The sequence below is a fragment of the Anopheles coustani genome, chromosome 2 (genome assembly GCF_943734705.1).
Source record: "Anopheles coustani chromosome 2, idAnoCousDA_361_x.2, whole genome shotgun sequence".
Classification (NCBI taxonomy): Eukaryota; Metazoa; Arthropoda; class Insecta; order Diptera; family Culicidae; genus Anopheles; species Anopheles coustani.
Window position 1 is genome coordinate 91203486 of NC_071289.1, and position 27113 is coordinate 91230598.

General features: G+C 46.8%; 4 protein-coding genes across 4 annotated transcripts in view; all 4 read right to left on the bottom strand.

Annotated features, from left to right (window-relative positions):
- The window catches only part of LOC131262052 (uncharacterized), a 54823-nt gene extending 39073 nt beyond the window's left edge, over nt 1-15750 (bottom strand). Inside the window, exons 1-2 of the mRNA XM_058263965.1 lie at nt 15463-15750; nt 2554-3327 (exon numbers count right to left, since the gene is read on the bottom strand). Of these exons, the coding sequence (XP_058119948.1) occupies nt 2554-3089 (536 nt within the window). The 5' untranslated portion in view covers nt 3090-3327; nt 15463-15750. The remainder of the gene's footprint in view (nt 1-2553; nt 3328-15462) is intronic.
- Nucleotides 15751-16648: 898 nt separating this feature from the next.
- Nucleotides 16649-19034, bottom strand: LOC131267038 (3-ketoacyl-CoA thiolase, mitochondrial). Its single transcript, XM_058269787.1, has 5 exons — nt 18867-19034; nt 17777-18210; nt 17400-17705; nt 16968-17323; nt 16649-16909 (listed from the first exon to the last, which is right to left on the bottom strand). Exons 1-5 carry the CDS (start codon nt 18883-18885, stop codon nt 16828-16830), a joined length of 1197 nt encoding a protein of 398 aa, XP_058125770.1. The 5' UTR covers nt 18886-19034; the 3' UTR covers nt 16649-16827.
- Nucleotides 19035-19319: 285 nt separating this feature from the next.
- On the bottom strand, nt 19320-22237 carry LOC131262673 (peroxisomal targeting signal 1 receptor). The gene is made up of 3 exons (XM_058264727.1): nt 21531-22237; nt 21251-21457; nt 19320-21183 (listed from the first exon to the last, which is right to left on the bottom strand). Exons 1-3 carry the CDS (start codon nt 21897-21899, stop codon nt 19864-19866), a joined length of 1896 nt encoding a protein of 631 aa, XP_058120710.1. The 5' UTR covers nt 21900-22237; the 3' UTR covers nt 19320-19863.
- A 324-nt stretch (nt 22238-22561) lies between these two features.
- Nucleotides 22562-26569, bottom strand: LOC131263059 (phospholipase ABHD3). Its single transcript, XM_058265195.1, has 4 exons — nt 26465-26569; nt 25798-26389; nt 24953-25089; nt 22562-24853 (listed from the first exon to the last, which is right to left on the bottom strand). The coding sequence occupies exons 1-4, from the start codon at nt 26567-26569 to the stop codon at nt 24377-24379; spliced, it is 1311 nt and encodes a 436-aa protein (XP_058121178.1). The 3' UTR covers nt 22562-24376.
- Between the last annotated feature and the right edge of the window lie 544 nt (nt 26570-27113).

Here is a 27113-nt window from a genome sequence, read left to right on the forward strand (position 1 = left end):
CACACTCGTGGGCTATTTCAACCCATTCTTTACAATGGGAGCACTGCTGGTGAGTCATAGACCGACTCGTGATCTGCATAGAACGAACCAAAATCGAATGCTTGACTCAGAAGTTGGTGTTTTATAAGCTTCCAACCTTCCACTTCGCCAGCTGATCGCAGCACGAGTATGGCGCCACGCGAGTTCTTGAGCCCACTCGTCATGGTTTTCGTTTAAAATTGACCAATGTAACCGATCGGCGGCGTATCCTTGATACGGTCGGGAATGTCAGACACGATCGTGATTATCCTATTTTGGTCTCGCTTCTCGCAGAAAATATATAAATTCTGCAGCGCGATCACTGACATTGACGGCGGTTTGCTAAGGTAACGTTTGGCAAATCGGTCACAAAGGTGGCCCTTTTAGGATGCTCTTTCACACCTGAACTATGACTAAACAGCGCCGACTCCAGGTCGCCACAAGCGGGCGCGTGCCATAGTGAACCGTTAAAATTAAATATGTGCAAATTTAAGCTCCGCCATGCATCGCCTTCGCCCCGCTCGTTTCGGCTCGTTTGCATTTTGCATAATTAAAATTGCCAACATCCGACTAATTGGACCGCGAAGCATCCCGTGCCACATTTGACGTCACACGGAATCTCTGAAGAATGTCGAACCAGCAGATCGAGGAAAAGCTTAACGTTCGTTAAGACTACCTCAAACCGCGCCATTCATCTTCGCGATATTTGATCGTTTACGCTTAAGGAATGATGGATATTTCAATCTTTTAAATACCTACAGCATGCCGAGATAGTGGATCACGTACTAGCTCCGGATGGACAATTTTTCGCACCGAAAAGGCCGATGGCTATCCACCACCCGATTTTCCCCCACTCCTCAAACCGACAAACCGTTCCGTCCTTTCCGTTAGTTAATTTAGGCGCCGAATGAGAGTTGGCCTTCGCTTTGGCGGAACTTTGATCCCCCGCCCCCTCTCCTTCCTCTCTCCTCTCATCTATCACTGTCTCGGTGCAGCGCGACTCATCAGCTGATCTTCACGCTTTCGGCGCAGACCGATATTCAACCGGGCGAGCCTACGAAAGATGGTGGAGTTTAGCATCGCATCGGAAGGGTGAATCGGTTAATTGTGAGGCGTCGTATTTAATGTGTGACCAAGTATCCAACCACTGGCCATCCAAGTATGTGGATGCCCTTGAAGGCTTAATTACTCGGAGGAGAAAACGGTCGCTATGGAAAATTTATTAATATACTCAAGACTCGTGCAGAAACATATTGCTAAGGTTGACTATAGTACTATCAAAGTATTTGAATTTATTTTAAATATAAAATTAAACAAAATGAAACCAAAAATGAAATATTGTAAATTTTCCTCATTAAAGTAAAATCAATAGAAACAAGGTTTCGAGTTCAACCCGTCGCCATTGTCACCACAATGGAAAACAAACCATTAAGAGACGGTGATCCTTTAAGCATCCCTCCCGCTTTCTGCCTGCTTTCAGTGAAACAAAGCCAACGTACGTGTGAATTTCCGCGAATGGACAAAATTCTCGTACCGTGCCGTGGAATTTCACACCTATTATAGTCATAAATACACATCCATCCATCCTGCATCGCTCCGGCAGACCAAACCAGATGGCCGTGCCTAGGAAGCCAGGGAATTAGCATGGCATCGCATAGCCGTTTTGTATACCCGCACCCCCCCGTACGACCCAAGGTCCCCCTCGGCTCGCTCTCTTCCCGTCCCACAGTTGGCCGGCTTTTTATTCAATTAATCGTACAACAAACCGAACTGCAACCAAAGAGACCTCGTCGTTCGGGGCGCTACCAAATGGAACGCTTTGTAAATACAAACATGCTTCCGTCCTTAACCTCCACGACGCAAACACTCGTGGGGAAGGGGCGGCTTAAATGCCTCCCAACCGTGGGTCCTTCCTGCGACCCATGCCCTACGGCAGCTTATTAATTAATTGGCCCGTGAAGAGATCGTGCCCACCAACCTCCCAGTATCGTTCCTTTTTTTTCATTTTGTACCCTCAACCAAGCCAAATACACTCTTCCAAGTACACTCGTGTAACAATTTATCACCCCGAAAATAAGCCCATCGTGCGTGCGTGCGTGCGTGCGTGGAGCCCTTGTGAGGCCGACGGGCGCCATGTGGCGTTGTCAAGAGGTCCGGGTGGCTTCGACCTAGACGCCAATCAGTGAGGCGCAGGCTTGGAGAAGCCCTTCTTGGCCGTCTTGGAGGTAAAACTTCGGTAGGAATGCAGGTACCCCGAGTCTAACGAAGGGCTAATTGAAATAATTTGGTGTGAATAGTAGAGATTTAAAAAAAAATTAGTAGCATACAAAGACGGAGAGAAAAAGTACATGACAGAAGGAAAAGGGTAGGTAAAGGATTCTCCATTAAAATATCTTTTCTGACCTTTCCCCCGGTTGAATCATTTTATTTTTTCTCGCTACGTGATAAAGTACCCTACATGAAATGGCGAGACCCTTAATTACTTAAATAAACGACCCGTCCCGTGGAAGGAAATAAAGATGAAAAAGCGCTTACCCACTCGACGTCCGGTGTACTGTCCGCTGACGGAACATAGTCGAACTGCGTCTCGATCGGAGGCCACCAGCGTTTCCACCTGCACCGACTCCGGCCAGAGTGTTGCTCCGCTCGGTGAAGGTCCGATCCCGGCGACTCTGCGCACCCGCCACTGCCCGCTCGTTCACCAGCACCGCATCGACCAGCTCGCCAAAAGCCCGCCTACCCTTCCCGCCCGTCTTCGGTGAGGGTGTCTGCACGTTGCTCTCCTCGTCCGAGTGCATCTTGCATTCCTGGGGGAAGCTTTCGTTGAACGTCCGCATCGCCGCCGCCCCCGCCATCCGCAACCGGTTCCGGAAGATGTCCCCGAACCGGCGCACCCCCGACCGGCCCGAGCCGACGCTTCCCTGGCCGTTGCTGATGTTGCTGAACGCATCCGTCGTCGACCCCGCGGTGTCCCGGCTGACGGTGGGCTTCCGGGGGCCCGGCGGTGTCCTCACCGGTGACCGGGCCGGCTGCTCCTCGATCCACGTGGTGGACGACATGGTGTGGGGCATGGTACCGCAACACCGGCGCAGACGTCAAACCGAACGGTGGGGAAGCTGTTTTGACACTCGCCGCACGTCAAGGCATGTGTCATATTAAACAGCGCGAAGGCCACGCGGGGAAGGAAGGCGGGCCGGCGGGGTCAGTGACGAAAATGTGACGGTGCAGCCACTTGGAGCCAACTTGGTCCGTTAGTCGGTTTCTCTCCTCTACCAAACGCGCATCAATCCAATGCACTGACAGTACTGGCTGGAAAAATGTCAAAACAAGCAAAACACAAGTGATTAAATTAGGAAAGACGTTACGACAGGTGACAAGACAAACAAAGAAAAAACACATAAATATGATTATGATTTCAAATAAAATGTCAGCTTCCACCTTTACGCATCCGGAAGTCAACGGTAGGGAGCAATTAGTGAAAAATCCTTCCGGTTGCTAATATCGAATTGATCCACCTAATCCATCGACAGAACCCCTGAAGACTACCTTGATCTGCCATCAAAGGAAAAGGATTTTAAGAATTGCATACTAATAAATAAATCCTCCATCTTCAACGTCGACCAATCAACATGGTGACACTCAGAAAATGTCGATAATAATTAATTCCCTTCAAGAACACATTAATGATATCCAGCTCGTACAGAATTTGACGAAACGTTTGATGAATTAGAGAAAAAAACACGGCACACTGCCCACGATAAAAAAAGGGAAGGAAAAAACAAACAGAAAAATATGACACGGGGAACATCTCCGCGGCGCTGATTATGTCATCAATTAGTGGTGCTCCATCAAATCCATATCGTTGGCTTCCAGTACGACCCGGTTGCGCCCCCATTTGGTCGCTAATTGGTACCGAAGGACAAGGACGTGTCCGTCACTAATCATACAATAAAGATGACCAATTTCAGAACGACCGAACCGGAAACAGAAGTAGTGCGCAACGTGCCCAGCGTCGTTCGAAAAGAGGCCCATCCATTCGCCCCGGCGGGACTGATCACGGAGTCCGAGGTCCGAAATTCAATGCATATGAAAATGAAGCGGGCACACTTTACAACGGTAAATGTAGCGTCAAGGCTAAGACGTCATATTTATAATGTAGGACTTTTGGAAATTTTAATTTATTCATATTTTTTACTACTACGATTAAGTGGTGATGATTGAATGCGTTGCCCTCCAGCGAAGACCTAGTTTTGGGCTACGACGCCTCGCGTGTGCTTTTCCAAGAAAGGCTAATGCACTCTAAAATCCTAACACCAACAGAGTAATAGTTTGTCCTCGGTTGGCAGCTTCCATGTGGTCATAAAAATTATGCCCGATCACGCTCCAATCATTCACCGGTGTTTGCATACTCTCAGAAATAGGAGCGACATACATACAGCGGCACTCTGAACGTCCCATGCTAGTCCATGCCGACCGCCGCTGACGGTGTACTAGTATGTTCTCGGTACCAAATTTCCACACCAACCTTCTGATCCGATACACGCTGCCGTGGACAAAGTGCAATTGAATGTTTCCCATCGTTGCCTCAGATATGTCTTGACCCACAACAATGTGCACTGACTTTTGCAAATCGCAAGCCCGACACCCGCTCTAGTACCCCGTTTTGGACGTTCCTCCTCACACGGGCTAGCCTATAGACAGCGACTGATCACTGCACCTACGTCTCTCAGCGAAAAAGCCAACGCATTTCTGCGACTCGTCGAATCTGTGGCGGACGAGAGATGAAATGAAAACCATGCAGCCGTCGTCTTGACCAACAGTGTATTCACTAGAGCTCGTGCGCAATCTCGACCATCCGAGCCGTGTTCGAGGGTGAGCTCCACGCTCCCTTATTGGGCGACCCTCGATCGGAGGCGACTCCCTACGAAACCAGAGTGAAGTTGACCAGGAGACCCGTATGTCAGCGCGCGTGCCAACTTTATGCGATCACTTTCACTAATCACTCCATTAGCCGGGTTCTGTCCCGGTTGGCCCTCGGGGCAGTCCAGGGTGCAACGGCCTCAGCAAGAAACCCACCACCACCTCCAGCCCGCGATGGAGCCTTTTCAGCGTGTTTTCGGAAAATATTACCCAACCCTGCAACCATGGTCGTATTTTTATCACGCCAACAAATGGGTACCGGGGGTCTCTCCTAAGGTCTCCCACCCTAATGTCTAACGGCTCGCCCTTCCACCTGTAAACCCCGAAGCGAATTCGGGTCAGTAAGGTATTTCGCAAGCTCGCAAACAGCTTCATCAGTCCTAGACGGCAGGATCCGTGGGCAAACTCCAAGTAGCCCTACCCATTATTCCACAAACATAGACACACACTGGTGGAGACTCGCCACCGGGCAGACGAAGGAGATCATTTGAACGATCGAACAGATCGATCGGGGTACCTGTTTTGCACTCCAAAATTAAACGTTCCAATCGCCTTAGGTCCCGGGCGGGAGCAGGGAGTTGGTGTGCGCATTGCCTGCAGCGGTAAAGTGAAACCGTAAGTTCGACAGCCACAATGACCACTCGGGAATCTGGGGTTTGGGCCGCTGGGAGGGTGCAAAACGCTGTAATTCACCCATGTCCGATCGCTTCTGAGCTCCAGGAGATGGGCGCACGATAACGATCGCTTAAGAAACTGGATCTCAAACTGGACCTTCGGCCGGGGGGGAAGGGCGAGAGTGACTCCATTGGTCCTACTCTTGACGCTTTACGGTCACAATATAATGTAATTACGATCGTCGTTAATCATGAGGTGATTTGCTTTCAAAAGGGTGGCGCTTCAAGTCATTTCACAACATCATCGATATAGTTGAGCACCCGTTGCCGACACCTCGGGGGCCTAGTATCGTATGCCTGGGGAGATCGTATGCTGTTGGGTGAAAACTCTTCTATCAGCGGCATTGTGATTGATTTTTAGGTTACCCATGACTAAATCTCTACCACAGTGTACCCTCAAGTCAAACGGTTGCAGTACGTCAAACCATCCACAAACGCACCAAATTCAGTCACAAGAAATCAACTCCATCCCAATGGGGTGTGATTTGAATTTAACGGTTGCGAATGAGATTGTTTTGTTTTGCATTTACGGCGCGAGGGGCCGTCCTATCGGTCAATCTTTATTCGAGGGTCTGAGTTTCTTTTCCTTTTTTGCAAAAAACCTCAACTGAAGCCAACCATCGGTGATAATTGTAGCACAACTTTGCACACAAAACTCCAATCCAAACATAAGGGTGCTCCCGCACACGGATCAACCTGAGTGTCCCTCCCTGAGGTATGTCTTGAGGCATGATGTTTATGCTGTGGTTTTTTGTTTCGTTCACCACCTCGAGGCTCCATTTCATGGTTTTGCGTTCCGAGCCGATGGCGGCACAAACACCCTGCGGCAATCAGCTGTGTTTTGGAACGGCAACACAAGTGGCAACCACCTGCTTAACCTACATATCTATCGCTCCGGCAAATCCACCGGCCAGGGAGGGGGAGCCGGGGCTGGAGGCACGTGAACTAGAGCTACATATCGACCCGCTGGGGAAGGGTAGGTTAGGATCGACTGATGTTTTTTGTTCAAGACTATCACCCTGTGCTTCTCGCTGAACGAGTAAATGGTAAGGCGTTGTGTGAAGTTCAGGTTGAACGATTTTTTAAGGTGATCACGAGCGCCGGCTCGTTCCACCATCCATCCCCGTTCAAATTTCTAATGTCGGGCAGCTATTAGATAATTATTGCCTCCAGTTCAGATCAGAGTTCAGCGTCGCCGAGGGTGACTGAACTTGGAACTTCTGCACGAAGAGAAAGATAAACAAAGCGTCAAACGCAATCCTGGCCCGTCTGAACCGTCGAACACCACGACGGGGTGTAGTATCTCGTTTGACCTAGAATAGACCTAACCCGATCCGGTAGCGCCTCCGCCGCCGGTGGGAATCGTGCCCGGTATGCTGCCGCTAAACCAGGCCGTATTTGCACCAAGAGGCAACTACAAAACGCCAGACTGTAATTTTTTAACCTGTCATATGAGATTTATGTTGGCCGCTTTGCGTTCCTCCGCTTCATCGGCTCCTGCTGCTGCTTCTGCGCGTGCAAGTTCCTTCTTCTGTGCCCAGGTCACTAGCCAGCCGGGCCAAAGGACGTTGCACAACGCTTGCATTCGTGGGGCCGAGCCATTGTGACCGTTACGGTCACACTTACCGAGCAGCTTCGGTTGACCTTAGGGCGTGGAACAAGTTGTGTTACAATTGAAAAAAAATGTAGTAAGACACACGAGGAATAAAACTGCTGTATAGGTGCGTATCAGTGACTTCTTTTACGTTTCAAATTTTAAAAACCTAATTTTTTAACAAAAATAAAAAGTCTGGTCACATATTATGCAAAAACCTACATCCACTTGACGTAGTTCGTGAACCGCGTGTTCACTCTTCGGGCTGAGTGTGTCAAAACACTTTAAAATTCTCAAGGACTACCTCTCGGGCCTGGCGCCACATTAACACGCCATTAGCGTGGCGATTCCCGTAAGGTCGACGGATTAATTTTATCCTGACATTATTATCCAAACGAACCGAACATTATCCAGCAACATCAAGAAATCCAGTTTGTGGATCGTAAAATACATTTCGAGCGAACTAGCAGTAGGTCTAAAAGTAACTCCCGATGACATAACCTCCTCAGGCAACACTTGGACTAATGAGAATCGCTCTCGTTCGATCTACAAAACTCGTTCACAGGATGATAACTGAGGTTCTTGCAGACAACGAGCAGGATATTATCGCAAAACTAGTCCCATAAAAAGGCGTCTGGAGTTTATTCACCTCAGGCCCCTGGAAGGCGTCATGTCTCGCAGGATTGGCGGGGTTTTATCGGAAAAGATCGGACTGGATTGGGTCAAGATCGATCGCGCCTGTTGACGGTATTCCTTGACGAAAGTCTTCCAAAAAAGGGAATCACTGTATGAAATTAAAACTCATCCGTAAGGGTTACTATTACTCACGAAGTAATCGACGTAATAGAAAGTGCTACCTCGTTAAGCGAGCAAACGGCGCTTGGCTTAATTAATGACAATGTCAGATTTCATCTCTTCAATAAGCCGTCGAAGTCTGACCAGGCCTAGCCATTGGATAGCCCTGCTGGTCAACAAACCTCCACCGCATCTCACGCAACGTCAGACACCACATGGGAGCCACCATCATCGACAAAACCCATTGCCAAACCGTTGCGTAATGCACGCCGGCAAAATCATTTGCATGTAAAGTCATGTAAACAATACACTTCACCGTGCAGTTTTCTCACCGTCTGGCCGAAAGTGGACGACCTGGGGGCAGCCCGACGTTACGCATCTTCTTCCAGACGGCGACATCGGAGGCCGCCAACTACCGAGCCAACGAACTGCAGTGTGAATGCGAGACGTACACGAATGCCATCTTCACCCGGTTGGCCATCGATTTGTTTATTGAGATGTAGATTTTTAGCACGTCACATTTTCTGCATACTGTGGCACGGCCTTACACCGAGCGAAGCTGGTTGGACCCGCGAGCCTATTTATGCGGGCACGAGTGGACGAAATTTATGCACAAATGCACACAATACTGTCGGTCCGAACCGCAATAGATCTTTGAATAGACTCGTGTCAGGAGACTTTACCTCCCAGGAGTTCCGCCGACCGAAATAGTGTTCAAACGCGACAAGTACCTCCGAATGTTAGATTGGAAGATAAAGACATCGCAGTGGTTGTTGGAAAAGTAGTTCGCTAGGGAATTTAGTTTAGGACCAGTACGGAGAACGGAAATACCAACTCGACAAAGTGATCGCCATCTGTCGATCTGTCTACGCTTCCCCGATTTAGGATCGTGAGTGGAATGCAGGAACGCCGGTGGCCAATTCGAACGCTTATTACTGCCACGGAACCGATTGTCCGAACGTTTATGCGGCCAACCTGCCTGACCTCACAACCCTCAACGGTCGCTTCCCTTTACGTTGCCCATGAGATTTTGGTATTCAAACTCGACAATACACTCGTTACTCCCGAACCGTTGGCGGCCCATTAAAATGGCAAAGAAAGCTTGCCAGCAATTTCCCTGCGCTCCCGTCAGTTCGCTCCAAACTCCCGCTGAATTCCCGCAGGGTCCCGGTGCGCCAACAACTATGCAGAAAAGTGCAGTACGATGGCCCAAAAGTGAAAGTACGCCTCGCACGAAAACACTCACCAGAAGCGCGGATGCAAAACTCAAATTTGGAGCAAATGCCCGTTACGCCATCGTTTAACAGCCACCGGGAGGTTTGGTCCGGGGCGGTACTGAACCCCGTTTGCTGCCGGTTCCTGGCCGCCTGCATCGCGGAAGCATTCGGAATTGGATAAATCGGGGAACGTCAGAACAGGTTGGTGTAGCCAATAATCGATTATCCGATGGCTGGAATCGAAACTGAACGAATTTGAATGTCGTGCGCGGGTGGCCGTAACGAGTCGTGGACATTAGCCTCCAATTTATATCCTTGCTGCGGATGGAAACAGCTTTTTGAAGGTTTACCTAACTTTGAACCGTGGCTCGAGTTGCTACTTCTGGCCTTTTATTTTAATTATGCATGGGTTTGGGTGTTTGGAATACAACAAATTTGTACACACATCTTATGTTTTGTATCGTTAAATAAACTGGTAATGTAACTTATTTATTGTATTTCTAGATGCGCTGTAAAAATGGGAACCTAGTATGTTCCCTGAAATGTCTTCAGTCTAGCAATAAACTAGATAACTAGTGAATAATGTTGCAAGTTTTCTCCACACCCTTGCCATTGCAACTCTTTAGAAGTCTTTCTGTGCAAAAACACCCAGATTCACGACTGTAACTATTCTAGTGGGTCGACAGGGTGTAGACAACCCAGGAGGAACTCCGCTCGCGTATGAACGTAAAAAGCCTAACCGACAAACGTCCATGCTGGCATGCAGCGAACCGTACCCAACCCCAAAAGTTCGTCCACTAACCCAGAGCTCCCATAACAAGACGCATAAATCATTCGTCCACCCCGAAACAAATGTTGGCAAACCCGAGTCCGGGGCCTCCGACTTTCGCCACACACCGCTCGTGTAAAGCGCGTCCACTTCCATCGGTTCTCGGTGGAGGTGAAGCCATCGTGCGTTGGACTCGTTGGGCAGGGCACATGGAGCGCCGGCACAAGCGATGCTGTGGCGATATTTTCGCAATACCATACCGGCCTATAGGTGGAGTGCCCATTCATTGGACCGGTGCCAAGGCGAAGAGCGCGCAATGCAAACAGCATTCCTTATCCTGACACCGAAAAAGTTCGAGAGCAATCGAGCGGACATGCGGCAACGTTTTAACAGCTGAGCTGTGGTTATTCACGCATGGAAACATTACGGAAAATGATTCTGTTAAGTAGAAAAGGAAGATTTAACACACTCCGAGAGGAATGTAGAGTAGAACGATGAACGATCTGGGATGAATCACAATTGATAATGCAATCGTTAGTGACGATTGGAATAAGAAGCAGAACCAAACTGAAAGTTGTAGAACACAAAATTGATCGCTGATAAGGATTGTTATTGTCGAATCAGTTTGTCAGTTGTGCTACGAAGTTGACCGAGGAAAGATCTCCTTTAATACGCATTAAACCCGAGTACAGATCACCCGAGAATAAAAGCTCTATAGCAGAGAATGGTGAAAAACATAGCAAAAGTGCTCATTTTTGTGGTGTTTTGTGGATTATTTCCTAGCCAAAGCAGGAGTGAACATACTGCTGGAACTGAGCCGGAAGGATCCGAATGGTTAAAGGCACACCTTGCGGCATTCGAATCACGTATCGAGGCAAAGCTCATTGCGAGAATCGAAGAAAAAATACTCTCTAGGATTGAAGATCTTGCGAATAGTACAAGAACTGCGTTCGAGCAAAAGCTTGGGGATATTTTAACAAGAATCAGTGGCTTGGAAAGCATCGCCGAACGTGCCTGCGAGCAGAACACTTCGGATGTGAAGCAGCTCATCCAGGAATCGCTCCTACCTCGGATTGCAAATTATGAAAACAATGTCCTAAGTGCACACGAGCAAACTGTTACACGCATAACCCGGCTGGTGAAGGAAGAAACGAACCACCTGCAGTACGTTGTCAACCACCCGGGCGTCTTTCGGGAGACATTGTGGACTCCGATCCAGCGTCGGTTCGACGGATCGACGGATTTCCAGCGCAACTGGACGGAGTACCGGAACGGGTTCGGAAACCCGCATGGAGAGCACTGGATGGGCTTGGAAACGCTCTACGACCTGCTGCGGCGCCATCACCACGAGTTGCTCATCGTGCTGGAAGACTTCGAAGGTGTGATTGCACATGCACATTACAGCCACTTTCGCATCGGAAGTGAGTCGGAACGGTACGCAATCAAATCGCTCGGCGAGTACTCGGGAACCGCCGGAGATGCGCTGCGTCTTCAAGAGGGTGCACCATTCTCGACGCAAAGTGCAGCGACCAATGGGACCAGCTCGGAGTTGAACTGTGCCTCGCTACATCAGGGTGGATGGTGGTTTTGGAAGTTTCCCTGGTGCACGAAAAGGTAAGGTGTGAACGGTTGAGGAAAGGGTTTACAATTTTCAATTAACCGATGCAGCGTTTTAAACTATTGTTTCAGCAATTTGAATGGCAAATACAATTCCAACCCGACCGTTGAGTGTAACATCGGATTTAACTGGAGTTATTTTAGAACGTGTGAGCATTTGCTAAAATCCACTAAAATGATGATTCGTCGAAGTAATTAGGTTTGTTACAATCAGAACTAAGTAGGCCGTTAATATAAATTGAGAATAAATGATTTTTCTTCTGTAAAATTTAAGAATTTAAAAATTAAAATAGATATTTTTACCTAATTCGATTGTCACCAATCAATCGAACGAGCCTAAGCTAAAGCATCGCGCTGAAATCAGGCGCGAAGCGGAAAACAAACATTTTATGTTTAGTGCCTCGAAAATCATAGATCCATAAACATAATCCGAAAATAAAACCAAACTCAACGAGCCGACCGACCATCGTGCTAAGCCGATTTCGCGGGCGATGTCGTTGTTGGTTTTTTTTTTCTTCTACCCAGTATAAAATTTAATGCCACTTCACATCATCGTGCTGGAATGTCACAGCCACAGCTCTACACTTTATTATTTACGATTGGCATAACGTTTGAGTGATTTGGATTCCGAGATGAAATCCATACATTTTTGGTTGGTTGAGTTTTTTTTTTCTCGCCGGTGGATTTATGTCAATTTTGTTGACGGCTAACGGCTGCCAATGACGGCCAGAGCCGATTCCCAGAGCCGAAGAACTTCCCCAACACCTGAGCGGAAACGATAAATTTTCCCTCGTCGAAATCGCGGCCGGCATCACTTTTCAATCGGCGGCCGTCAGAAGAATTGATCGTTCATAAACATTGCCATTTAATTGTGATACTCGAGAAGTGTTTTCCTCCCTTTTCCGGAGGCCAAACAGCCAATCGTCATCCGCTCCTACTGGCTGAAGGTTCCATTTTCAACCGTCCACTTTGGCGCCTCCCGGGAACCTTATGGTGGCGACAGTATGAACTTTGGCTAGGAGTTCGAGCGCGCGCGAAAACAAGAACCAAAATTTCCCCCGACGTTCCATTGTTTTCCGCGTGCCCGAAGTTTGGCGGAAATTGGGCAGGCAGATAAAATCGCAACCAACTTTTTACCATTTATATATCGTTTGCGGGGCGGCCGCCGTTGTCCGATGGCGCCGCTAAGAGTGGCGAAATAAAGTGCGAAAATAAAATATGAATCCATGCGCCCGCATCCGGCCACTTCCGGTGTGGTTTTCGGACTTGCGCCCGCTTTCCGCTAAACCATGGCCGTCCTTCGCGGGTCCATCGGGGGCTAATCTCTACGCTGCCGCAGCCATCAGTTGTCGGATTGTGGGGTGCAAGAATGGGAAAAACTGTCACACCTGGCAAACGCGTTGGCCAAGGTCGGTTTTCAAGTGCCGTGGCAGGGTAGGCCTGCTTCCGTCAGGCCGCGCAGGCAGACAAACTGCCGTTGACACCCTCGTGACAGTCTCGTTTAACAACAACCCATAAACAAAAGCCATTCAGTGCCGTTTTCCACGGTTTTTTTGACATGTTTTTATAAGCTCCCACCAAGCAGCAATGGTTGGATTTGCACGGTGATTATATATAATCAGGCATTTCACATCGGTCAAAATATTATTTCGACTCAAGGAAGGTATTAAACCAAGTGATTAGCATTGGTTTTTTCGTCATATTTTAACAGTATTTTTTTTCGTTTAATTAATTTAAAACACTTCTGATGCCTAAAACTGCTTTACTTTAGTGCAAAAGAAAAGGCGCGTTCATCAACTCTAATCTAATCCGGAACCTATTTGTCCAACAGTGAATAATCAACAACAAATCTTATCATAACGAGTTGAACTAACTCTATTATGTTTCGAATTGTCGGCCGATGTCAATCGACACCGAAATTAAAATATATGGCCCAAACTTAATCATCCGGATCAGCAGTAATCCCCGGAAAAGAAGCGCAACAAAACCAAAAGGTGCTGTGATTCCTGGCCCGCTTACGGAACACCAAACGGCCGCTGCTGGGGTGCTTTTAATCACAACCTGTTTTCGGTTCCGGCGGAGGCGTCGGGGATGTAATGTTAAATCCCACTCTCACGCTCCTAATGAAAATAAAACACCCCACAATTAATGGGTGCTAATTATCGGTGGCCAGCGGCGCGGCTTTTTGGTCTGTAGCGTCTGTTTTAGCTTTTTTATCGTTATACTCTTCGCTTCCAAATTGACCATCTGCCCGCCCAGATTGTTGGCTGCCTTAAGCCACGCGTACGCTCCTGGCGGCCTTTTTAAAATGAGCGCACACCTTGGCCACTTGGCGTACGGATATATCCACCTGCACCGGCGAGACGGCGGTCAGTACTTTTCCTGCTTATCGTCTGTTCCACCGACGTCACGGGAGCACTGCTGTATCGATTTCCGGACCGGTTCCATTTTGCCTCAGACACATTCATTGCAACACGTGCTTCCAATGCGGTTTCTTTTGTTCCGTTCGCCATCTTCCTCATTACTGCCCCATCTTGGATCCAACGGGATAAAATAAAACCAAAAATGGAGGTGGCCTCGAAGCACGCCATCCGCGCCAAGCATCCAAACCTGTGTGTGCATCCAGACCTAAAATGAGTGCACGGTAGCCGAATTCGAAGGCTTGGAAGTTGGCCAGCCGCGATTTGCCCATAAAATAAATGTAGTTCAACAAAGCACGTCCATTTTCACGCTGCACTCAATTCCAATGTTGCTCCTTTAGGGGAGGTTCAGTTATTTACTGTGTCGCCTGGCACCTTATAATTGAACTTGTTTGTTAAGGAATGTTCTATTTTTCTGCTTATTTTCATTTATATTGATTTATATTTTTTTTATTAACCATTTGTTTTCAATTAGTTTCATGTTCACTTCAGTTTTTATAAATCTCATCCACAGAAATGTAAAATTTTTAATTCCACGGTTTTTATTTGACCACATTTTCCGACCGCATATTACATTCCATTCTTTTCTGGTTTCTCACAACTTTTCCACGCCATTTCACTTGTGTACACTATTGGGTTTTCGCGCATTTCTCCAGTTTTGCCACCATTTATTTGAGGTTCGCTTTCGCGCACACCTTTTTTTATGGCCACAACGCATCGCACACCGGCATGCGGGGCTTTCCACGTTCACTCACTCGCACGCACGCACGACCCGGAATTGGCGCGTGTCGCACCCACGCGAACGGCGTGATTTCCTTTTTCCGCCGATCGAGTTTCCCATCACCAACTTGGTTGCCGAAGAAGAAACTCGTCGTAAGTTTCAAAGCGGCAAAGATAAATTTAATGTTCCTTAAATACTATTATGAAGGGGGCCTCTTTACATTTTCAACAGAAACAACAGAACAGAAAGAGGTGCGGAACATGCCCTTTGATAAAAAGGAAAATATCTTAAAAATTAATCACTTTCGTGAAGTTCTGTTGAATCTAACTTTTTAACTAAGGACTGTATATCAAAAGTTCATAATGCAATGGCGGCTGAAAGAGGAACACATGGAAGATACGTCCACCGAAGATCATGTATGGCAGGATACACACCACACAGTTTATTCCTCCGCGATGGCGAACGAAACCGGATCGCAGAGCACGAGGACGAAAGACAATCGAACGACAAACGAAGCTCCTGCCACCAAAAGAAGAAGGTCGGAAAAATGGAGATCACCTAGCTCGAAGGAGACACAATGGAACGGCACTATCTTCTTGCTTTTCGTCTTCCCCCAACGCCGGAGGAGAAAAAAATGGAAGCTGACCCTATAAGAGGGTAACCAACAAACAAACTGTCGTATGTAGGCCTGGGGTCACCCAGCATAAAATTGCATACCTTTTGGTGTGTGCACTAACGCTTGATCGATGTGCGATCGTTGGTTGGGAGAGAGAGAGAAACAATAAACTGCATACAAAACACCAAACAAACGACTACCGAAAAAGTCAGCAAAATGTCACTGCGCTGTGGCAACAGCAGAGGGACATTAATTATGATCTTCTAGTACACCTTCCACACGACGATACGATGAACGATTAACAGCGGACTGCGCGTGAAAAGTCACTGGACGGAAAACGTCAGCCTTTTTCGAAACCGTACGATGCCGCGCGTCCGTCCGTGAGCCAATTCGGCCGACAACTGGCTCAAACGACGGCTTCGTAGCTGGATCTGGCCCCACCACAGGCTCCCCAAGGGGGGCCAGCGCCAAAATGAGAGATCGCGAGCGAGCTTTTAAGTGTGTTCGCTCTCGCGTGCTCTTTCTGTGGAATGAAGATCGAAGATCTTTAGCGCTTTACCTGTCTTAGCGCGTGATCGAAACATATGGCTGTCTTCGATATTAAAGATTAACCTACGAAACAAATCTAGCTTGCAGTACAGAGTAAAGTAGTAATCCATGAAAAATGCACAAATAAACATTCTTTGCTATTCATCAAGGGAAATCCCCTTTCTTGAAGACACGTGTCTTGAAGGCTCGTACTGCAATGGGACTTAAGCGCATGAAAACATTAAAACTCTCTTGTCATCGGGCTCATTTTATGCCGAGCGCTAAGCAATGCTCCGAGAGCGATCGCAAACTCACCATCGATCGAACGTAGATAAATCAGAATCCAGACGAAAGCAAAAGTGTTTCTTTTTTAATCAGGACCTTCTTGCTGCCCTCTTTACGTACGCTAATTTGCATCCACCTGGTTGTTGACTGACATCGGGCGCGTCGGGTTAATGATCTCCACTGGTAATATGGTGGATGACCAATCCGGTTATAAGCAGGGGGATAGAGAAAAAAGAAAATTTAAAAAACAATAATGCTCTTAACAACATAAAAAAAACCTTATAAATAACACACACGATATAGCTTCAGACAAAGACTAAGTTATTTCTGGTATTCTGGAAACCGGTAGAAAGAATTTTAATTTGTTTACTGAATTCTTCGGGTGGTTATGAACACTTCTTTGGCAACAAACAACATCCGTGGGACAATGGAAAATAAAACGAGAAACAAGGATACGCAACACCAGATTAGAAATCTATAGAAATGCATTTTTTATCGCTTCTACCATCTTAAAATTGTACAAAATAAATGATGAAGTTCACACTTTATATCAAGTTTTTTCTTCAAAATGTTTTAAAGAACCGCATATCAATGTCGGAGGTAGAACTCACACAAGTGGAACATTTCTTTTCGAGGTTTTTCCCATAATCGATTTAAACCGCTTCCAGCAACACAGCAATACCCTGGCCTCCTCCGATGCAGGCGGAACCTACAGCACGTTTAAGATTCTTGCGCCTAGAAATAGGAAAATACGATTAACAACTGCACCAGAATTGATAGTTATTACACTTACTTCAACTCATGTGCCAAGTGACCGGTAATACGCGAACCGGATGCACCGAGAGGATGTCCAAGGGCTATCGCGCCACCGTTAAGGTTGAACTTGTTCATATCAATACCAAGTTCCTGCACGCAGGACAAAGCCTGCACACCAAACGCTTCGTTGATTTCCACCAGATCGATATCGTCCAGCTTCAGACCAGCGACGTTCAGTACACTACGGATCGCCGGAACCGGCCCGATGCCCATGATCTCTGGCGGGACACCAACGGTGCTGTACGCTACTAGTCGAGCTAGCGGCGTGAGGTTGTACTTCTTGAGGGCCTCTTCCGATGCCACCACTACCGCAGCAGCACCATCACAGATACCCTAATGCAATCAAAATGCAAGAAAGCAAGGTCATTAAAGAGTTGTTATTTGCATAAAAATTTAACTTTGTTCATACCGAAGCCGTTCCAGCGGTGACACAACCGTTTTTCTTGAACAACGAGGGCAATTTCGCAAGCCCCTCCAAGGTGGTCTGGGGACGCGGATGTTCATCGACGGCAAAGTCCACCTCCTTGCCCTTGACCTTCAGCTTGAAGGGTGTAATTTCCGACTTGAACACACCCTCGTCGTTCGCTTTCTTCCAGAGCTGCTGCGAGCGGTACGCGAACTCATCCACCTTCTCCCGGGGAACCTTGTGCTTTTCGGCCAGATTTTCCGCCGTCAGCGCCATCGGGAGCTTGCAGTAGGAATCGGTCAGACCGGTCTAGAAACGAGAGCAGATGATAAAAATGTTAATAATTGGAGTACGAGGTCATTAGGAACCACAAAACATACCCACAGAGCGTCCTCCAATGCTGGGCTCGTGCCAAGCGGAATGCCAAAGCGGCTGTTACGGAGTGTATAGGGCGTCTGGGACATGTTGTCTACGCCACCGGTCAGTGAAATGTGTGCTGCACCGACCAGAATATCCTGTGCGCCATTCACGACTGCCTGGAAACCGGATCCGCAAAGCCGGTTCACACCCAGCGCTGGCCGTTCGATCGGAATGCCACATCCGAGCGAGACGTGACGAGGAAGGAAAGCTCCGTCCGTTGACGACAGAACCAGCACCTGTCCGATGTTAACAGTATCGACCTGTTCCGGCTTCAGCCCAGCGGCATCGAGAGCTGCCTTGGCCGCCACCGTTTGCAGCTGGGTAGCATTGGTGTTCTTAAACGCCCCACCGAAAGTACCGAAGGCAGTTCGCTTGGCTGCTACAATAAAGACGCCTGTATAAATTAAATAAAATGAGAAAAGAGAACAATCAGATCGAATCAGATAACGATGGACATCAGGAACATTCCGTTCGACAAACAAAAAACGCTCTTTCCCTCAACCATCAGGATTATCACCATTGGCCTATTAAAATACTCTTGCCTTGGAAGGAGACGAATTGTACCACAGTCCCACTGTTTCTTATCAACCTGTCTCTAGTATGTTTTACACCGGCCAGCGATATCAACACCACTCCATTACCCGCTAACAATCTGTGAATGTTTGCGGTGATAAACCTGGGCAGCCGAAAAATTTTCACAAGTCATGTGTTTTCCTTCGACCTGCCATTTTAAGCCTTTTACGTCGAAAAGTATGAAAAAGAATGGAATTAAAACATTTGTTGTCAGCATAGTTGTTTTTTTTCTGCGGATGCTGGCATTAAAAGGAAAGGAAAATAACGATGCTACTTTCTCTACGTCATTGATCGGACTTTGACCCCGCGAAGTTGTTCACGCGAAGGTAGATGATAACTTATGATCAAAGTCCACGCTAAACCCGGAACAAGCACTACTATTGATGATATTAAGCAAAATGTAAGTCAATTATAACTATTACTTGAAGTAAGTAAAGTTTTGTACAGCATACAAACAGCAACGGCAATGATATTTACCTTTCGTAAGTGCTGCCATGTTGGAGGAAACCTTACGGTGATATGAATCGTTTTACGAAAAACAAAACTGTACACAATGACGATGCAAAAACTGGAGGATAACACTTAAATAGCTAAAAGATTTTTAATTTTAACTATTTAAACACCAAGCGCGATCCGCCGACGGTGACCTCCAAAGAACGAATGAATAGTAATATTTACGATGCAATTCACAACACCGGCAACTTCATTTTAAATGAACATACCAGCTGTCAAAGTTGATGTTCATCTCGTATCACAAGATTTTTACATTTCAAATTTTTATCTTATTTCCAACATAAATTTAACTGCGACCCAAAAGTACGGTTTCAGTTTGTTAAGATCACCATCATTTGGTTCTTTGAATGACCACTATACTATAGTACTATAGTATTTCCTAGAAGAAATTTATCAGTATAAATACTCGATGTCTTTTTAACGTACGTATTGCACTTTTTATTTATCATTTTAGTTAATTTTGGATCTCATCCGGCCCAAGCTTGTTTGTAGAATCATTTAATGTAGTTGCTAATATGTTCTTTTGAGTTATCGCAATGTCTTAGGTACTTTTTTATAACAAATTCAATGCCCACCCATCTGCACATGTTCGGATGGTGGTCCACTTTTCTGATCTCCACACACAGCTAATGCAAGCGTTTGGTCAATCTGTTTGTTTTTGCACTTTCGTATATGTTGTTTTAGTTTATACTAAATGAAGAAAAAATCCCCTTCGGTCGTTGAAAGCCCCGTATGAAAAAGAAAAATTACCTCGTGTCCCCCGGCAATACGCTCATTAATTTCACTAGTAGTACTTATTTTGTTCTGATCTCACGTGTCTTCCCAGTTGCCCTATCCACTCAGAACGTTGGAACCTTAAGCATAACCCCTACCCGGTTTGTCTAGTTTGTATATCGTCCATCACCATCTCCAGCTGAAAGGTCACAGGACCATATCTACTCGGCAGCATTGACAGTTTCCGCTATTCGTTGCTGATCGAAAACTCTCGGTTGAGCGTCTCCAGATCCCGGTTATCGATTGCTGGCTGCAAATCTTGACGATTCATCAGCGACAACACCATGCGCAGCGTAGTCCAGATCGTGGTGGACATCTGGTTCGCTGGGGAGGCCACATTCAAACCGGATCGTGCAATCGAAGTGGCCTGATGGTTGAGTGCCGTCAGCAAATGTTCCGCCGCTTCCCGGTAAGCCTTCAGGTTGATGCAGATGATGCCCACGTTATAGCGTGCTCGAATGAAGCCCGGCTGAATGGACAGTGCACGCTGGTACGCTTCGACCGCTTCAACCGATCGATTCCCGTTGGCCAAACTTGCACCAAGTCGATTCCAAGCCTTGGAGCTATCGGGGCGCACCTGTACTGCGGCCTGGAAACAATCGACCGCTTTGTCGTACTCGGAGGAAAGATTAAACAATACCCCAAGTGCTTCCTGTATGTCCGCGTCGATTTCGTTGGGCGATTGCTGCACCGCCTTGATGAACAGTTCCTGCACTTGCTGTAAGTTCGGGCCACCCATCAGCGAGCTAGCGAGCGGTGACTCTTGCGCCTGCACCATCTCGGGCGGAACTAATGCTTCGTACTTTCCGTTACACTTCATCCACCGCACCAACATCCGAAGTGCCTGATTCTGCATGCTCTCGTTCGTGTACGACACCGCCAGGGCCATCAGCACCGGAGCGTTGTTGGGATTGAACGAGAGTGCCTTATTAAGCGCGGCAATCGCATTCGGATCTTTTTCGTTTTCCGCCTGAGAAAACCCAAGCAGTTCCCAAATTTCCGGATTCTCCGGATCGTGCTTGACGGCCGCCTCGAAGCAAAGTACAGCGCTCGGGATGTCCCCTTGGGCAAGGAATGCTTTACCCTTCGCGAACGCATTCTCTATGTCCTGCATCGGGTTCTCCTCGTCAAACTTGTACTCCTTGTAGGGATCATAGTAGTCGGAAAATTCCGACAGCCACGGATGCTGACCCTCGCTTTCCGACAGCGTGCGCCACTCGTCCTGCAGGCGCTCCCAAAATTGCTTGTTATAGTTATCGGATGCCTCATCTTGTTCTCGCTTGTCCGCCTCAAATGCCTTCGCCCAGTCATCGTCCGCCCGTTGCTCCTCCTCGTCCTGTTCCTTCTGCACGTTTGCCTCGGTAGGCTGTTGCTGCAAATGTTCCTCTTTACCCTTTGAGGAGCTTGCCTCCAACTCGTCGAAACGATTCTCCCACACGCTGCTGGACACCTGGCCTCCGTGAATGCGAATATTGCCGGCTCTAACATTGCTCATAAATCGTAAAAACTGCAAATTACAAACATAATCAACTTCCAGCCGCATTAACGAATTTTTTTACTCGGCATAAGCTTACCTCACTCTGATTCATTCGTTCGTTGTTAAGCGTTCGAGCGGCATAACCTTCCGCTAACATTTCTCCTGCCGCCTGCCTAATGGAGGTCCCTTCGGGCTCCATCGATGTTGGGTCGTGTACATCAAAAAAGTCCTTCGTGTAGAGGATATTGTTAGGTCCCACGTTTACTGCGCCCTGTATCGGAGTGAGATGTGACTGTGACCAAACCTGCACAGATAGAAACAAAAACATGATTAATCACGGTCGCAATCCTTTCCTGACCGCGAATGGTTATGCTTACACTCGAAAGTTTACTTTCCGCTCTCGCTTGGGCAGCCTCACTGTGAAACTGTTCCACCCAAGCGGTACCTCCGCTGGCCACCGTATCGATTACTGCCGGTCCCGGTACGATTTGCTGCTGCCGATGAAAGTTCTGTGCGTCGATCTCACGCATCTCCTTCAACAGCACGTCCATCCGGAAGGACTGGGGTGCCGGAGCAATCTGTCCCATAAACTCGTTCACCAACTCACGATCGCCCCCGGCGAAGGAACTCCGACCGCCAGCCAACCCTTCATCCTGGAAGGCAACATCGCGGCGCACCGCTCGGCCCAGATTCATCAACGGATTCGCCCCTCCACATTCCGGTTCGACGAGCTCTTTGAAAGACATCTTCGTACGCAGTCTTTAACTTGCTCCTCTTATCGAACTCGGAAGGTTTACTCGAAGCAGATTATTGTCACCGAAATACACTTGGGTGGACACAAAAAGCTTTGTTTGTGCATTCGTCACGTCTCCGCTAGACCAACTTTCCCATTTCTGAACTTTCACCGTAATCCAAGGACTTCTCCGAGTAACTTGAGCGGGGTTTACGCGGTTGGTTCAACACGATTACAGCGGCATTCGAAGCATGGAGATTTTACCTATCGCTATCACATTCGGTAACAGTGACAAAATTAAACGAAATAACTGATAAAGCGATAAGACGCACCGTTCCGAACGCTGGTGGTTGTTTTATTTTGGTTGGAACGTTCACGTCACTTTGCGTTTGACAGCGCATGCAAAACAATACCCGATGAATTTGGATGAACCTCACCTTCAGGGGTCGGCAACCGTGCTTTGCGCCATCCTGAATCAACAAATCTATTTTCTTTTTGTTTAAAGGACATTACAATTTTCATTACATCTCTCATTGCTATTGTGGCTTCTGTTAATACCATCGAGGTTGCTCTACATTGTTTGAGATAAGAATGATTGATACCAACATGAATACCCACCACGTGTTAACCCACGTGTTAAATTCAAACAAATTAATTGAACGAACTGAGTACTGAAGATCAGTAATAACTTTATTTCAATTCAAATTCTTGCCCTCTGTTTGTTACAGGTTTCCCTCAGAGTATTTAGAGGCTGTTAACGTTCCTTTAAGAACAAGATAAATGCATTATAATTGCGTAACATGTTCAAACTTTGTAAAACTATAAGCACGAGCTCGCTTCAAAATGACGTTGCTAACGAAATAACAATTCTCTAGTGCTACTTTCCATCTGAAAATACCGCTCACTTAATATGTTTTATGAGATAAACTCGTTTAGAGACCAGCATCATTTTATGTGAAAAGTTGTGAAATCAATTTCAACCGAATAATGTACGCCTCTCTGTTTCAAATGTTTATGGTCTCGATCGACATCAGCAATGCCTAGTTGGGTAAGAGTTAATTGATATTAGGATATGTTAAATAAGTTAATATAGAAGAGATCAGACTACCGATCATCGTTGATTGCTACCTAATGTTGAAAGTTTATCACTACTTCTTCCCGAAAGTCCTTTCTACGTCCTCAATGCACCAATGGGCTCCACATTGCTACGTACAATTAATTTTTATTTTTTTATTTTTTTCTTAAATTTAATTCACATTCTCCTACGAAAATATGAATTTATAACAACCTTTCTACATGCTTCAAGTATGCAATTCTATTTCTCTCTTCATACTCCAGTAGCTGCAGTGTCTGCAACAATACTGCACCGTTCAACTGTAATGCAAAAGTCTTTTTAAATTTCTTAAATGTGAAAAACTCAATATTGGTAAAGCATAATATATTATATATTTGAATGAAGTCTAAATGGTCTACCTTATTACTTAAAAACTATTTCAACCAACGATTTCATCATATCGTGTTGTTTCTTTTTTTATTCATTTACTATTTGAGTCTTTTATTGCTGGAAAAAGGTTGAACAATTAAATTCAAGTCCTTAACATGTGATGTGATTAAAATGTGTTTTAACATAAAAGCAAACGGTAAGCCAACCCCTACTTATTAAAATATATTATTTTTTACAACAAGCTCTGCAGACTGCTTCAGACTTAGTCCTTAAAGAACGCATAAATTGTCCACTTTTATAACGTCCTAGCGACCTAATGGTAATACTCTTAAACGAGAAGGTTTGAACGTGAAGTATTGCTGTTGTCTAATTTGTTGTATACGTTGTCGTTCAAATGAAACACGTTTGTTCTTGGTCAACTAGGTTGATGTCGGTCCAAATTTGTAACCTGAGGAGAGAATGACTTTTTTTCATCTAGCTATTACGTAACATTAGTTCTATTCATATGCTAGCATTGTGCCTAAATGTAATTAGTTTTCTTTTTTCAATGTGTTACGATATTCCTTCTTTGTTGACTATGTCACACAAGTTTGCTAACAAGAGCAAACGCATACAGTAACTTCCTCAGTACATCAATTTTAAGTGTTTCCTTCTATCACAAATATTTTTGTTACGACTTTCCATCGATGTAACACCTTTTCCAAGGACAGCGCGCGTACACGGAAATCGATACCTTCATGAAAAGAAATTTTTAACATTAAAATTCCTTCCCTCAAGCGATTAGCTAATCACCCTTCAAGTAGTGCCTACAGTAACGCTTCGCAGAATGATCACATTTGCTACCGATCGGCGTGTAGCTTTGGACGTGTGGTTTTAAAGTAGGCTTCCTTTTTCGGAAACCCATGCTATAGCGGCAAGCAACGAATGTGTGTGAGCGAGAGAGTCAATAAGGGTTGATTTGTGGTAAGCAGGGACGTCGCGCCATGTGCCCGAATCCCTCAGCTTCACGCACCGGACAATACGGAAGCACCGCGCTCCAATCGTCATTAGAAGGGGATGGACTTTTTCCGTATCGCACTGGCGGCTGCAACCGGGGAGGGCGGCGGGGTCTGTACTTTCGGCGAACCTGGCACCGATGTGGACGTGGTCAGATTGTGCTCCATCATCAGCTGCGCCGTCCGGTAGAACTCGTTATCGGGATCGAACAGGGCGGCGGCAAAGTACTGGCTAAATATTCGGCCCATGTATTGTTCCTTGTTTGCTGGCCACCAACCCTCGAGGAATCCTATGTGGCCACCGCGGGCTGTGATGAGAATGGCAACGTGCGACGACTTGGAGGCCGCCTTCACCGGGATCGCTTCGAGCGGCTGGAACGGATCGTCCGCTGCGCTCAGGCACAGCAAAGGCACTTTAATCTGGTGTAGTTTGTTGTGAAGCGTAGCATCCGAGTAGTAGCTGTCGACATCCTTATAGCCAAAGTGCTTCGACGTGAACGACGAATCGAACTGTTTAATTGTTTTGCTCTGTAATACAAGTCGAAAATAATGGACAATCAATCAAACACTGTTTCCGACGCTGTTTCGTTTTTGCCTAATACAGCCGAGTTGATAAGACACACATACCTGTAGCACCTGGTTCATGTCCCAGTCAAATTCTTCGCCCCGGAGGATATCGTACTTGCTAACCGTACGGCAGAGGCTTGAGGCAAGATGTCGTCCTAGAAGGTTGTTCAGTATGGGTTGCTCGATGCTGGCACAACCTGGAAAGATGTGTGTTAAATTACTACCACAAAGGAACAAGCATTCTCAAAACTTGGATAACTAAAAGATATAGTTTAATCTCGAACAAACACCAATTGAAGTTTCTAGAAACTTAGCCCTAAGCTCTGCCGACGCACGTGGAATACGCGACACATGATGATTAGCGTGGACTTCAACGCAACGCTTTATCAGGTCACACAAAACGCGAATTTGTGTGCCGCCAACTGATAACACGGCATAGCTAACACGCCGGCACCGCAGACGAGCGTTGCCCTTGAGATTTGATTTTTTTCAGCAAGTTCGAATTAATCTTTCGCCTAAACAATATTCACCCCTCGCTAAATCCGGGGTTATTCATGCGAGTGTGGGGAGAGAACACTAAAACAGACCGACCGACATTGGTACTAGGTGGGAAAGTGGCAAATGGAATCCACGGTTTCCGACGCGGTTTCTTATCCTCACGCCTCGTGTGAACTAGAAGGGAAATCGATAAAATTGGAACATTCTACTGAAATGCCAGCGTGTGAGTGGAAATGTCAACCGTTGGGTTCGTGAAATTATTCATAAACCATTGGTTACCCGCCCCCGTTTGGAGCTATTTCCTCTCTGCCCGTGGACTCCATTGAAACGCGATTTGTTTAGGAGCCCAGGGAAAACTCTTCTCTAACACGACACTTCAAGGTTTTCGATGGCCCTTCACTGCTTACCCTTGTGTACGTCCCACGGCACGGAGATGATGGTAGCCGCCGTCAGGATCGATTTCGCTTCGTCGCTTTTCCGAGCGAGATAGTTGCCCAGGATTAGTCCACCCATCGAGATACCGGTAGCACCGATACGCACGTGAGGGTGTGCCGATCGCACGTACTTCACCACCTCCGATAGATCCTCGCAGTTCGCCGCGCAGTAGAGTCGAGGCGTCTTTAAGGCGACCCCACCGAGTCCACGGTTCGTGAAGACGACCGTCCGAATGCCGGCACGGTTTGCGGCCGTTACCAGGCACTTGATGTACTCGGCCTGCGATTCACCCGTCAACCCGGGCAGAATGATAATGATCGGTGCCTCCGGGTCGCAGTTTGCCTCGAGCCAGTCGAGCGCCACCTGACCCCCGTCCTTCAGCGTCAGCACCTCACGCCGATACTCGACGTCCGGCATGATGTTCGAGCGCAGGATGCTGGCAAATACGGTTTGCGCGCGACTTTCCACGCACCAGAACGTTGGCCAAAACTTGTGCTCTAGGGTTGGAATGTGCTTGCGAAGGTACTTCTTGAACGGACCATCCGAGGCGGCCAGGATTGGGCGCTGTCGATGGCAAATGAAAGTAAATAATATAATACATCAACACTCGCTTTCTCTCGCTAAACTAATCTAACTTACCTTGACCACCTCCATCAGATAGTATACAAGGTACCCAACCAGGACGATCGCGACCAGGTGCCATCGAGGCAAATTCGTCAGGTACGTGTACAAGTAAGACAACATTTTCTCGGCCTAGTTCTAACCGGTTGGCTCAATTGTGTTGGTGTTATGTAGCCCAAATTTTTCGGTCAGTAAGTGGACGCAATAATATCTGCAAAAGACGTAAAACATGTTCAATATTAATGAAAACAGTGCATGTTTGTCATGTCCTTCTGTCTGACAAGCACCATTTCAAATGCTTGCATGTTATCAGGACGAATACAATTTAACAAAATACCTCACAAGCCACAAGTTCATTCTTAAGGGCAGAAATTAATAAACATTGCAGCATGATCGTGATGTGTGGCATTCTACAGCACTATCTCCACAGTTCAAAGAGCTCGATCACGCACTCTCGAATGCACGATTCAATTGGGTTAAATTTTGCTCGGATTTATTTTATAGCTTAAGTGGCCATGTGGAACACCATAATAAGGACACTCGGCTTGCTGGAAGCTTCCGTAGTGATAAATTAGTGCACCAGTGGAAAAACGTGTATTGAGGTGCTTAAAGAGCACACACACAATCCAGACATCTTCTCGATTTGATTTATTTTGTATTTTTCCAG